Genomic DNA, 14,332 nt, shown 5'->3' with positions numbered 1-14,332 from the left:
AATAACAAAAAAATATATAGTGAGATATTTCATTATAAATTCATTATTTGTAACTCCATAAGGTAACTTTGCCGACTAATAGACAGGTGGGCAAAGTAATTTTACTTTTAATAGTAAATAAAAAACTTTTTAAAGCAAGACATTATAACTCTAATATGTCAGTATAAATATAATATGTCAATATTAGAATAGGTTAGGTAATCTAACTGTCATTTTCAAGAATAAACACACACGGATCAAACACATCGATAGTTGATCAGTAGAGGTCATTTCATCAACCTTTAAATTTCGACGTAATTTTTAGGTATATTTTAGTACAGGCCTCCTAGCTTAGTCGGTATTGGATTACCGATACCGAGGGTCATTAGTCATTAGACTGATGTCCCTGTTTACCAAGCAGGTCCCGAGTTCGAATCTGGGCAAGGTCATTTATTTGCGTGTTTATCACATTTTTTTTTTATATTTAGTCGCCTAGACCCCTAGTACAAAGCTTTACTTACTTTGACGCTAGGTCGATCTGTGTACGATTGTCTCCAAGGTTATAAATAACCTTACACTTTTTACTTAAAAGTAAAAATAAATGTCCTTATATTTTTATTTCAGTACTGCATAAACGGTAGATGTATAACCGAACACGAGAACATAATCCCGGACTACTCGCAGCACACGCCGAGCTACGTCCGTCCGGACACAAGCCCGTTCTACGGCAATATTACCAGGTAATTATCGCACTATATTACCGGTGGTAATCAATATTACCACACGTAGTATAATGTTTCTGGAGCAACACGGTAACAGTGGGTAACTTACTCGTACCTAGTTACTTACTGTTGCACAGTGTTGATCAACAGTTGCTCAACAATATGGTAATTAATATTACCAGGTAATAATCGTACTTTATTACCGGTGGTATTCATTGTTACCAGGTAACTACTATACTCACGTTATTACCAATGGTAATCGTTAAAACCAGAAGTAATTATGTTTAATGAATGGTACCTACTATAATTATGTTGAAGTAGGTTGATAAATCATCCTTGTGAGTATGAAAGTTGGTTTTAGATTTTTTAATATTTAAATAGATCGTAAGAAGTTTTATACTTTAAATTCCTGAGGCTCTGTGTACATAAAAAAGGTTAAAACATTTATTAAACAATTGATGTTTTTAAATTCAAAAACTAAGCAACAACTTCTGGGACTCAGGAGTTTAAACGTTATTCAATACCTGCTTATTTCACACTAGTAGAAATGTATAAATGTATAAATAAATAATAAAGAAAAACACAAAACTGACGTTAAAATGAGAACACAGCACACTCTCGTTTAAGTCAGTATGTGGACAAGCATTCACACAATAAGTCAACAACATACTAATACGACTTATTTTATAATAGTTATGAAGAAACAACTCAGCCAATAGTACCTAGCACGTCGACATACAAACCATACTACCAAACATACAAGACCACAAACTCAATATATACAACGACCACTTCAACGACAGAAAACTCGCTCAAATACTATTTCTATACGACAAAGAAACCTGTAGAATATACAGAAAGATATACAGTTACCCAACCAAGTAGTATAACATACCCACCATCCTTCAATAAATACTCGATATCTACAACGAAAAGTCCATATGACTTCCATGATTTCTTCTCAAGAACAACGAAAGAAGTCGATAGAAGCGAACCGAAGCGAGCCGGATTCTACAGCAAAGACGATTTCGATACCTATTTCGGAAGATCTACGACAAAAGATCCTTATCCAGAAAAGGGTTCAAGGTCTAGCTACAAATTCGGGACCCATTACTCCCGAGCAAAATCAAGCGATAACTCTATAAGGCCAGACGCAAACGTCCAACAAGTACAAATAGAACCTGCGAGATTGGTGTTCTCTTACCAAAGGAATTTGACGAGTGGGGAGACCGTACGACAGTAGTGCCAAAACACAATATTGGTAAGGAACGGGGCTCACCGACGGCATTGGAGTCATCCTTCTACCATCGATGTTTCTGTTACATAGCTCATTGTGTCTTCTACATCAGTACATCACTTCTATACTCATACATTGCAACCCAAAACAGATGAAAATTACAATTTGACTTCTGTACATGATTACAATTGTAACATAATTCTAGGGCCCGATTAACATTTGGAAATGTAAGGATTTATAAATTGTTAATCATTTTAATCGGTTAATAAGTGTGTACTCAATTCTTCAGTTTTAATGCGATTGCGATGGCAGTGTGATTAATAGTGTCAAATTGTAATTTTACTACCTCAATATCGTGTACATATTCACACATTACAGATCTTTCAATGTTGTACATTCGACTCCACACATTTACATAATGTGAATGCATACGTGTTTGTAACATAACATACAACATATAACATATCAATCAGGACATTTATTCTTTATCACGTTTCCAACCTTATAATTATTATTGTGGCAAAAAACGTAATGTCGATATATATCAAATCAAACTTAATTAAATACTTACATATAATTAAGTACCTAATGGATTGCTTGCCATTCTTAAACCTGCAAAAACATAAGGTCCAATTGATCCATCGATGATCATTTTTGCTATTAGTACTGGCGATTCATTAGAGTATTATGACGATTTTGATATGCGTCGATATTTTATTACTTTGTAAATATATCCCAAGAAGTTTAGTTTATAACAATTACAGTCATTATAATATTAAAAAAAAATATTTCAGTAGATTTCTTTAATAGTATGTCAAGTTTTTAACTAAGTTTCTGATACATTAGAGAATGTTATTTTAATGCTTTGGAAACACCCAAATCACATCTGTACATATTTAATTACAATAATTAGTGTAAATAAGTAATTATAATGTATTTTAAATGATACTTTTTACACTTGTATATTAATTTTCAATATTAACGCCTGTAATTATATTTCAGCCGCCATTAGAGAGAGCGAGCGGGCCGAACCATGAAGACTGCCAAGCTGGATGCCAGAGACTATTAGAGCGTACTAGGTCTAGACTCTAGAACCTAAAGCCTACCTGGATAGTCCGTTTCCAGCCTCTAAGCTACAATTACAGATTGTGAAACGAGCGCAAGTCCCGTAGTATTGAATATTACACGAATATTAATTCCTGTAATCGATAAAATCCTCAAAATAAATGCAAGCAGAATTGTTACTTTGCTTGCATTTATTTTCATTAATTACGAATGGTAATAATTAATATTCAGCGGGTAATTACGGGATGGCGTCGTGTGTGTGTCAAATGTGTCTGAAGACAAAACTTTATGTGTGTCGGACACAGTTCTGTGTGTGATATTACAATGTGATTGTGTTACTATTAATATTGAAGTCTATAAGTACATTAGGTTATAGTTTTGTAAAAACTGAATGGACGAAGATTATTTTTTTAATCCGAAATAAATCGGTTTTTGGATTCATTGTAGAAATACTCCTTAGACTATTTTTTGTTGGTGGTAAAAATAACCTCTTTATAAGGTTACTTAAAAGAAACTGCCACAAAGTGCCTTTTATACAATTATTTTTAAGATTGTAATTGATTTAAGTTTTATATGTATTTGACTGTTAAAAAAAAAACTAAAATGCGACTGGCTCGCGCTTCGAACATAGAACAGTCCACTCAAAAAGCAAAAAGTTGTTTTATCTATGGAACACATTTTTATAAAATAAAAATACACATTCCCATAGTTTTTGTAAATCAACTTGTCACGAAATTTAGTTTTCTAATTTTAAGCCTTTCTTTATTGATAAAATTATTTATGGCACCTAGTTCTTTAAAAAACAAAGTTACCAATAGAATTAAATAAAATGACGGTTGACTATGACCAGTCACATCACTTGCCGGAAACTTTACATCACTACTATTTATTATGTTCAAACTATTTATCTATGGTTTTTAGTTTTCCCAAATTGTTTAAATATTAAGAAGAAAATAGAAAATAATGAAATCTGTATACGTTGTTTTATTTCAATTCAATATTTCCATAAAGTTGGTACAGTCACCTGCAATAATATGTTACTCTTTGAAGGCCGCAAAAATATGTGACACGTTTTTATGGCTCTACAAATGAGATCGTGTCAGATATTTCTGCGGCCTTCATTGTGTGTATTATTGCAAGTGACTGTACTGACTGTCCTCTATATTGAAAAGTGCCAATCATCGGTACTTAGGTACATGTTTTTTTAGGAAAATAGCAGGTGGTGGGGTTGCCTACAATAAGCTAGTTTACAACCATATCAACCCATAGTTAGAGCAATAGTCTTTCTTGAATACTGAGAACAATATTTAATTCAGTTAATTCCGCACACGACACCTAATACCGTACCAATATTTAAAATATGACTGGGCAAAGTCATACCATGTATTCTCTATGCATCGTACTAAGTTGGTGTCTATGCCTATTTAGGTTGAGTTAGTCTTTCTTGAATACTAAGAACAATATTTAATTCAGTTGGTTACGCACACGACACCTAATTCCGTACCAATATTTAAAATATTACCGGGCAAAGTCATACCATTTAGTCTCTATGCATCGTACTAAGTTGGTGTCTATGCCTATTTAGGTGGAGTTAGACCAAGCTAAGTTGGCAGCGATTTTTATAGCACAGGCTATTTAAGGGTTATCGTTATAGCCTGAAATAATTCAAATGTCAAACTTCTATGAAATTATGACGTTTTAACACTTGCACACTTGGGTTATCACAATCGCTGCCAACTTAGCTTCGTCTAACTCTATTTCCAAAGCCTAACTATACCAAACTAGAAGGAAGGTGTGACCTGAAGTAATTAAAAATTGTATGATTAAAAACTATTCTTTTGTTGGTCATGATGCCTCTAAGTGTTAATACATTGTAAATTAACAAGCGGTGGTGGCAGAGTGGATATGACGTCCGACTTTTAATCCGGAGGTCGCGGGTTCAAATCCTGGCTCGAACCAATGAATTTTTCGGAACTTATGTACGAAATATCATTTGATATTTACCACTACCTTTTAGGTGAAGGATAACATCGTGAGGAAACCTGCATACATCTGAGAAGAAATTCAAAGGTGTATGTGAAGTCCCCAATCCGCATTGGGCTAGCGTGGGGACTATAGCCCAAGCCCTCTCGCGCATGAGAGGAGGCTTGTGCCCAGCAGTGGGACGTATATAGGCTGAATTATTATTATTTAAATTAACACAACTGTTTTCAGTCCCAACACCTTTATTTGCCTCATTTTGAGATATAAAAAATATCATGCTTCTTCTGGATCACCTAGAAATAATGTCATACATACAGTACGATAAGGTGTGAAAACTACAAAATATAAATGCATAGTCAGTAAACTAAAAATATACTTTTCAGTACATATGGTGCTACTTTTCGGCACTAGTGCGTAAATTAGCACATTATGTAACTATGTCGAAACTTTAAAGAGCCATATGTACTGAAAAACGTTGTACGATACACGTGCAAATAGGTAATTCGAATAAATTTCCTATTTTTCGCACTTGTGTCGTAAATAACTATTCTGGATCAGCCTAAGTTTCACCAATGGGATTATTTTAATATCACCGTCGTTGGAATTGAAATTAACTAAGAGAAAATAGTACATTACGATACAAGTGCGAAAAATAGGAAATTCGAAACGAGTGGCGATAAATTAAAACACGACCGAAGGGAGTGTTTTAAATCGACACGAGTTGCGAATTACCTATTCGCACATGTATCGTACAACGTTTTACAGTACATATGGCCCTTTAAATGTTCGACACAATAACGTAATATGCTACTTCTCGCACTAGTGCTATAAAGTAGCCCCATATGTACTGTAAAATAGCTTTATGGCTCAGTTTCATTGGTCGCTAGGGCCCGTATGCGGGTGCGGGAGATTTCCAAAACGCATGCCATTATGAGTTTCACTAGTCGTTATACCACCTTACCGCCTGCGGGGAGTCACCCGCATGCTGTATCAACCGAACTATCGACTTATGAGTTTCACTAGTCGTTATACCGTCTGCATGAAGCGTGCGGGGACTCCCCCCGCACGCTTTATATCGACCGCGTTGTCGACCAATGAAACTGAGTCATTAGGGTCATAAAAAATCTGAATTTTGTGCAACAATCACTGTGAAATACTTCATTAATGTTTAACTTAATCTACGTAACAATAATATGTCCCAATTATTCTACAGTAAACTAATTATAGTAATAAATTATATTATATTATAACATTTACAAAAGTCAGTATGTTCGTTTTGTAATTTATTTTGATCTTGTGATTAGTTTCAAAATAATTGTTATTTTTACTTTCAAATCTACCATACCTAATTGTGTTTATGACATCTTTGCCCACTGTAAAAAAACCCAGGAACGCATTTGGCAATTTTGTCAGGAAAACAATGCTCAAAACTTCAAAACCATACATTAAAAGCGTTAGCACAGAAATAGGGTTGCCAACTGTCAAAGGTTAGCATAGATGGCGCCATCATACGTTGCCCCTGTCTCTCATTTTTTTCTATGAGATTTGTCTTAAAGGGCTGGCATCCAAGGCATAAAGTTTCCAAATAAAAACCTGAATTTGAAACAATTCTAGGGATTGACAGGGCAAGCTATGATGACACCATTTGTTGAATGCTTTGACCGGCCAACCCCATTAGTTAAAATCACTGGGCAATGTCACAGTATGGCAAAGTTGGCGACAGTTTAATTTAACCAGATTTGATAGGTACTGCCGAAGAGCCGACATGCTTAGTGAGTATTTTGGCAAGCATCCCGACTGACAGCACGAACACTATGCCCGCTGGCATAAACTTTCTGCTGTTGTAGAATCTGAAACGTGGAAATGTTCGTAAGTATACGGTCTCACATGTTAAGAAATGGACGGAGAAATAAATGGAGATTATAAATTTAAAATGGCGGTGACAGCCTTATGAGAGAGGTAAACCATAATAAGTCAATCATACTATTACTCAACACTATTTCTAAACAAGCGCCCTAATGTGATGTGTAATGAACCCTAAAAACGTTAGCGCATGATAACCGAGTTAGGTACAGCATAATGTATGGGGATTGGGGATGCATCATAGTGTCAACAAAAATTATACAAGCATACGTTTTAACGTATGCACTCGTTTAATATTTCCCACGTAAGCTAATTCAGTTTTATGATGTTATTACATTACAATATTTTATTATTTCGTTTACTATTTTTATTTATTTAGTTGTATTATAAGCTAACATTATTTAAGTGTGAGCACTAACCTCACACAAAAAAAATTATTAGTCAAAATAAGTGGTCAAACATAGACAAACAATATCATCAGTCGTTATACGTCAGTAATTGTATTCATTGTGCCAGGGCCGATTAATTAACTTTTGCAGGCGGGATAAACGAGTGATTTGTTAAAATACTCGCCTATCCTCACTTCTGAGATATAAGGGGTCTAACCATAATATTAAAAGAACGGTAGGTGTGATCAAAGTACATTTATTTGGCACAATGAATATAATCTCTTCCAATCTAACTAACCACACGACAGTAGTACGCTTAGACAAGCAATTATATTGTCTCGAGTTCTAACAAAAAAACCGGCCAAGAGCATGTCGGGCCACGCTCAGTGTAGGGTTCCGTAGTTACTCTTCCGTCACAATAAGCTAAACTGGAGCTTAAAGTATAGTAAATTGTTAACCAAGGGATGAAACGGTACTTTTCACCCGAGTTAAACAAATAGGCAAATTTGCATAATCAGTACCTAATTAAAGTAAGTCTTTTTACTATGAAGGGGAAACTCTTTGCGGTAACTCAAAAACAGCTAATCTGATCATGTCCGCTATAGTTTTCATTTAATGTCTTTCTTAAGCTCTACTTCCACGATTTTTTTCATATTTTTTGGACCTATGGTTCAAAAGTTAGAGGGGGGGGGGACACAATTTTTTTTTCTTTCGGAGCGATTATCTCGGAATATATTCACTTTATCAAAAAATGTTTCTTGAAAACCCCTATTACTTTTGAAAGACCTTTCCAACGATACCCCACACTCTAGGGTTGAAGCGAAAAAAAAATTTCACCCCCACTTTACTAGTGGAGGTACCCTAAAAAAAAATTTTTTTTTACATTTTATTGTACGACTTTGTCGGTTTTATTGATTTATATATCCATGCCAAATTTCAGCTTTCTAGCACTAACGACCACGGAGCAAAGCCTCGGACAGACAGACAGACAGACAGACAGACGGACATGGCGAAACTATAAGGGTTCCTAGTTGACTACGGAACCCTAACAAAACGGACTGACCTGCTAATAATACAATCAACGTAACCACTTGTAATTTGCATCGACTGTCATCGATCGACTGTCATCGTTCGAATGTCACCTCCCGAATACTCGTTCAATATATAAGATGGAGGGATCGATCACGTGACTCTTCAGGTGATCGATCGTTACAAATACTTTTAATAGTATACTTAGCTTATTTAATCTAGAAAAATGCATTATAATGACAAAATATCTATATAAACTAAACAGTATCCTTACAATCAGTATTTATTACCTTTTAAAATGTTTTTACTGTTAGTTATAATATGTATGATGTGGATGTAATTTAATAAAAAAAATAGTGTCATCTACTTAAGAGGGAATTATACCACGTGATCGTCCATACAAAAAGAAAAAACGTTTTTCCACTTCCAAATATTTTCCATTCTCCATGATTTTTTAATATGTTATTGACAGAATGAAAAACTAGGTTTATAGGTTTTTCTCGTTTTTTTCAAAATTGCAAATTTTATATTATGCTGAAGTGCAATGACATCAAAATCAAAATGATTTATTAAGATTGAGTTAGGGAAACCGTTTTGCTGGATTTAAATGGAAATTCAATTATTTCGTTAGATTCAAAAAGCTATTCTTCCCTCTTAAGCTGTCAATTTTAGGATTCCAATATGTTATCTATGATCCCATACTAGTTAGAACATTAAATATACTTAAATTAAGGAATTTTCTTAAAAGGAAGGAGGAGGAGGAAATTTAATAAGGAAAAAGTGTGATTTACCTGTATCCCATAAGTCCTCCCAAGACGGTGGTGGTTCCAAGCATCAGCTGGTAGTTAGAGGGGTCCTTGCTGATTTGATATGCGCCAATACCTGTCGATTTACAATATCAGGGTTTACTGATGTGACATACAAAACAAAACAACTGAAATAGAAGTGGGCTGGAGATACCATTAGAGGAGATAAATGGAGAAGAATTGTAACACTATGGCACCCTAGATGACATAAAAGAAGCACTTGAAATCGTAGACATGGCTGGAAGGACTAAAACATGGACCAGATTAGTGCAAAATAAGGAAGAGTGGACAAGATTGGGGGAGGTCTTTGAATCGGTTATCGTAGATTAAGGAAAACTGTAGATATAGTATTTTAAAAATGTATTCCTGGTATAAGGCTATAAAATAAATAAAAAATAAAATACCTATCGATTTAAATGTTTAATTCACTAAACGTAGTTGTTTATGATTCTACAACCATAATACGTGGAATAATAGGACGGAAGCCATTGGCCAGCAATAGGCCTATATGGGCTCATAATATATTATGATCACAAAATAAATTAATAGGTAAAATAGGTATCTATTTCAAAACAGATAATGTGATAACTGGCATCCAGAATTCGATACCTAGACTCAACAGACGCTGATTTCAGACGTAAGATAAGAAACTGTTGATGCATATGATTAACAATATGTCTTCTTACCTAAGATGGAACCGAAGATGAGACCAGCACCAAGAGACGGAATGGATCCTGGAAAATAAAACGAAGTTTGAGGCATTTTTCCACTAACCTAAGATTAGGGATAGACGGAAGTGTTCCATCATGATTTAATAATCGTATTACCTAAGGTATGAAACTATATATCTATGGTACAATAAGCGAGATTGTTCTAGTGAGGTATTCCAACAGTAATTTATTTCAAGTTTTCCTTAACAAACACCTCATAAGTATAAGTGATATAAGTCATTACTATATATGGTTACTTCTCTTTGTTATATTGTAGGTACAGGTAAAATTTATGAATGGTTCATCATCAAAAGCATATAATGTTGAAATCCTTTCCCTGCATACTCCATACGACACAGCAATCTATCAATAACAGCGCCAAAAAAATCTAAGGGAACCACCTCACAGCCGTAAAATCCCACTTACGAAAAGAGAGACCTAACCTAAACCCATGCAATAATTAACATAAATCTAAGAATGTAACGAATGATCGAATGTTCCAATCTAATAATGTGTATTACGGGCAATACGAATGGGATCAGAGGGCCTACCGCGAACCACGTTCGACGTGTTACCTCTCTGTCGCACTTGTAAATTCGTACGTAAGAGTGACAGGGAGGCAACACGTTGAACGTGGTTCGCGGTAAGCCCTCAGTACAGCGGTATCACGCACATCAATTTGAGCCAATCGTGCAGTCTAACGCCACAACGCGATTGGTTGATGAGTTCGCATCACGCGCGCGATTTGTCGCAACTAGTTGGGTTAGACTGCATGATTGGCTCGAATTCGTGAGTGACACCGCTGAGCTAGCACCATTCTCAGTGCCCGTAAGACTAGTCCTTAGGTATGTGTCAATGCAATAGTGTTTAGGAGCAAGTTCGACCTAGCCAGCCATATTAGGGCTCACAATAGACAATGTTCATAATGTTTATACAGGCCCGCCTTCATCAAAAGCGATGACGAGGACTATATAATATAAATGACACAGAGCAAACTGATGCAAATATTAAAATTAAAAAATTAAAAACATAAAATTATTTATTTTCGTAAAATATACAGGTGTTTTTAAAGTAGGGGATAGGCAAAATTTGTTAACCCGGTAAGCAAAATTTGCCTGTTATGGGGCTCTTCCTTAATTTACAGATTGTCACACGAAAAAACCTTTTTTTTTAAGTACTAGTTTTAAGTAAGTCTAATAATATAACATATGTATACAATTAAAATCACGTATAACAATTGTTTATAGAACTAGGTAAATATCGGGGTTGTCAGACATGCAGTAGAAAATAGTAAATAAAGGAATAATGGAGCCAGTAAGTGTGTGTGTGTGTGTGAGTATGTGTGTGTGTGTGTGTGTGTGTGTATGCGTGTGTGTCTGCGCGTGCGTGCGTGCGTGTGTGTGTGTGTGTGCGTGTGTGTCTGCGCGTGCGTGCGTGTGTGCGTGCGTGTGCACGTATATAGTATCTTTTGATTTTGTAAGTCTTCTGTTTCCTCGTAGCTTTTCGACTTTAACCATTTTATGACACCTATTGACTTTGTTATAAATGTGACTAGACTTCAAATTGTATTGTGAGTACGCAAACTTGATTTTAGTTATACTAGCAACGTTTTATATTGTCCTTCTGGAGTCATAGTCGGCACTGTAAGAAATGGTTTTTATGTTTTTTTAAAGTGATTTGTAGAATATATAGTTTCCTTATTGATAATAGGTCGCTTAAATAGTTGGTATGATTCTGTCGGGAAACAGATTTCTTTAAAATACATTGTTTTTAAGAATGCACGCTGAGCTCTTTCCAGGCTAAGTCGAGTTTTAGCCGCTCCACTCCAGACAGATATGCAGTACAGATATGAGTGGGACATCACTATATACATAGACAGTCTTGCTCACACAACAGAGTAGCATGCAGATCTAAAGGCTAGTTCGAACTACGTTATTAATTTAGTCGAGTGGCGAGTATTTGTGACTTTGCATGCCTAAAGGGTCCTTATGCTCCATGTGCAGCTTAGACCCTTTAGGTATTCAAAGTCACAAATATTCGCCACTCAACAAAATTACTAAAATAGTTCAAACTAGCCTTACGTCATCCCAACCCAATGAACAATGTGTGATCTCAACTTAGACTTCACTCATTCAAAATCTAATTTAGAATAGATGAAAAATCTATTTATTGACAATAACAATATACATAATGGATATATACAGATGATTACTATAACTAGCTTATATCTAAAATAGGCCCTTGAGGCATTGTACCAAGGATGCTGGCGGCATTTCCTCGTTGTATCGCAATACTGATACGTTGTGCGAGGAAGCCGCCAGCTCTTCGGTCACCAGTTACGTCAACCAGACGTTTCGCGATTTCTCCAAAAAACTTGTGCGCGCTGGGACCCCATGGACCTAGAGTTTCAACGCCAAAAGGTACAAAATGGTACTCTCTACCGAGGCTCTTATATTTATTACGTTTCAATAGAATAGATTAGTTTGTATCTTTCCTAAATTGTTTTCTAAAATAAACAGTTCATTTTTTATCTGCATCAGTGTGATTATCACATAATATAAAATATTGCAAGTAATGCAAGAATTAATGTTTCAATAAAACCTCTTATTAAACAATGCCCTGTTATGATTTGTGAATGTTATCATGAGTATGACCTCACATTCAATCATGTTTGTTTTCATTGAGACTGCAAATACAGTATTGTATACTTTAAGTATAGATATTTGGCTTTCCATCAGAGACGGGGTCCTTATGCTTCATCTGTGGCAATTTCAGTTGGAAATGTCCTTATTGCACATGAAGCATAAGGACCCCTCTGTGGTGGAGGTTAGTTGGCAGAGATCCCTTATAGGGATAAGTTTGTCTTTGTACTCTCAAATTCTCAATTAAATATCTTTAGTGTTTATTACTTACTTACTTGAATTTGATTGTCATTACATAATCAAAGATAAACACTGTGATTTTTGTTCCTAATTTTAGAATCTACTGCAATTACAAAATGTCTACTGCCCATCTTTTTCTAACTATGTAAATTAAAGAGGGATGGGTAGTCTATCTCGCCCAGAGATACTGACGCACCAATAATGTGCTAGCCCGGCAGCTGTTCTAATAGTCAATTAAATTACTGCCAGTGATATAGAAATCAACTTTATAAGAAGCGTGCGGCGAGCCGGCACTTGTCCATAGGATCATAATAGCTGTGTTATTATGAACATTCATAGATTTTAGTATAACTGTTGTATTTAGTTTTGTCTTTACAAAACTTCATGTTGTATCGTTTTGTAACTTCGACCCTTGATTTTAAGAATCCTTATTATGTACCTATTGCACATGTAGGTTCCTGAAGCAGGGATCAGAAACCGGTATTTTTTTTTTGGGAATGAAAACACAATTTTTTTGTTCTTTGTTAATTATTTCATTTCTAAATGGGCAATGTACCAAGTTGTTATCTAAAAACACAACTGAGTTCTACATTTGGAGTATAAAATAAACCAGAATAGGTATATATTTCTTTTGAAGTTTTTGCAATTAACCGGTTTCATACCCCTAAGTTTGAGTACCTAACACCTTTTATAAAAAAAATTATGATAATCAGGGATTGTTCATTTAGATGCTTCTTTTTCTTTACCTTAATTAGAGAAAGACTTAAAAAAAGTAAAGCAAAATAGACATCTTAAATTTTTTATTTAAATAATAGGTTTATAGGCCAACATTTAGGTTCAGTAAAAGCTAAACTTATCTCAATTTCTCTAGACGGTATTTACAAAGAACATCAAAATACATTATTGACTCTGCTGCCTCCACCAGCTGCGATACAGCATGCATAATTTCACACAAAAAATTTCAATACTCAGAAATGCCTGAGCATTAGAGGATATTGAAGTTTCAAAGTGCTCGGAGTTTTACGAAAGTGAACTTAATTAAGATAAGTATGTACTGCTATAGATAAGTTATCAACATTTCTTCAGATTTCAGATATTTTGATCAGTATTTAATAGTGTAACATTACCTAAATACAAAATATCACTGTAAAACCTCTTTCATAAAACTGGTACAATTTTTTTTTCTAGTAAATTCTTAATGTTTTGATGAAACGCCAGTTTAATGGACCGGAATAAATTATAATACTAACCTGCCTTCGCGTAACCCATAATACCGCCAGCGGCAACAGTCGCGGCGTACGCAAACCCGAAAAAGTCGACACCCATGTTTAATTTTATTGAGAAAATATGAATTTCAAGTGTTGGCAATTTATTATCTCTTATCAAATCTATGTAGAGCTGTCCGATAACCACAAATTCACTATACGAATGAAGTGATTTTCAATATTTGTGAGACAATCAAGCGATTCGATGCGATGTTGTGACGTTTGCACTTTTGACATTGACACTTGACAGCAGTAACTAGAAGTTTGTTTAGGACTTAGTTTATATCGCCTTTTTGGGAGATTACATCTGAGAAGAAAATGATGTACAGTCAAGGTTTTAAATATCAATACGGACAAAGTAACAAAAATATGTATACACTACCTTAATAAATAGGCAATAAG

General features: G+C 35.0%; 2 protein-coding genes across 6 annotated transcripts in view; one reads left to right on the top strand and one right to left on the bottom strand.

Annotated features, from left to right (window-relative positions):
* LOC133530113 (A disintegrin and metalloproteinase with thrombospondin motifs like) overlaps positions 1–3,976 on the top strand; it is a 229,442-nt gene extending 225,466 nt beyond the window's left edge. For 4 of the 5 annotated variants that reach the window (XM_061867949.1, XM_061867952.1, XM_061867951.1 and 1 more), the window contains exons 15-17: positions 604–719; positions 1,395–1,962; positions 2,941–3,976. In XM_061867949.1, coding sequence (XP_061723933.1) covers positions 604–719; positions 1,395–1,944 — 666 coding nt within the window. In that variant the 3' untranslated portion in view covers positions 1,945–1,962; positions 2,941–3,976. The remainder of the gene's footprint in view (positions 1–603; positions 720–1,394; positions 1,963–2,940) is intronic. The other variant, XM_061867953.1, reaches the window with a different exon arrangement.
* Positions 3,977–5,210: 1,234 nt separating this feature from the next.
* LOC133530112 (transmembrane protein 14C) lies at positions 5,211–14,166 on the bottom strand. The gene is made up of 4 exons (XM_061867948.1): positions 13,916–14,166; positions 9,760–9,807; positions 9,059–9,149; positions 5,211–6,836 (listed from the first exon to the last, which is right to left on the bottom strand). Exons 1-4 carry the CDS (start codon positions 13,989–13,991, stop codon positions 6,716–6,718), a joined length of 336 nt encoding a protein of 111 aa, XP_061723932.1. The 5' UTR covers positions 13,992–14,166; the 3' UTR covers positions 5,211–6,715.
* Between the last annotated feature and the right edge of the window lie 166 nt (positions 14,167–14,332).

This window comes from Cydia pomonella, chromosome 22 (assembly GCF_033807575.1).
Source record: "Cydia pomonella isolate Wapato2018A chromosome 22, ilCydPomo1, whole genome shotgun sequence".
NCBI classification, from domain to species: Eukaryota; Metazoa; Arthropoda; class Insecta; order Lepidoptera; family Tortricidae; genus Cydia; species Cydia pomonella.
Note: the sequence above shows the minus strand (reverse complement) of the source record. Positions and strands in the feature narration are given on the sequence as shown.

What these genes read in the sequence shown, in the direction of transcription:
- LOC133530112 (XM_061867948.1), bottom strand. Translation starts at nt 13,991, where the DNA reads ATGGGTGTCGACTTTTTCGGGTTTGCGTACGCCGCGACTGTTGCCGCT. An exon ending in CATCTTCGGTTCCATCTTAG is followed by an intron (nt 9,150 to 9,759) that starts GTAAGAAGACAT and finishes GTAAATCGACAG; the next exon opens with GTATTGGCGCATATCAAATC. An exon ending in GGAGGACTTATGGGATACAG is followed by an intron (nt 6,837 to 9,058) that starts GTAAATCACACT and finishes TCCACGTTTCAG; the next exon opens with ATTCTACAACAGCAGAAAGT.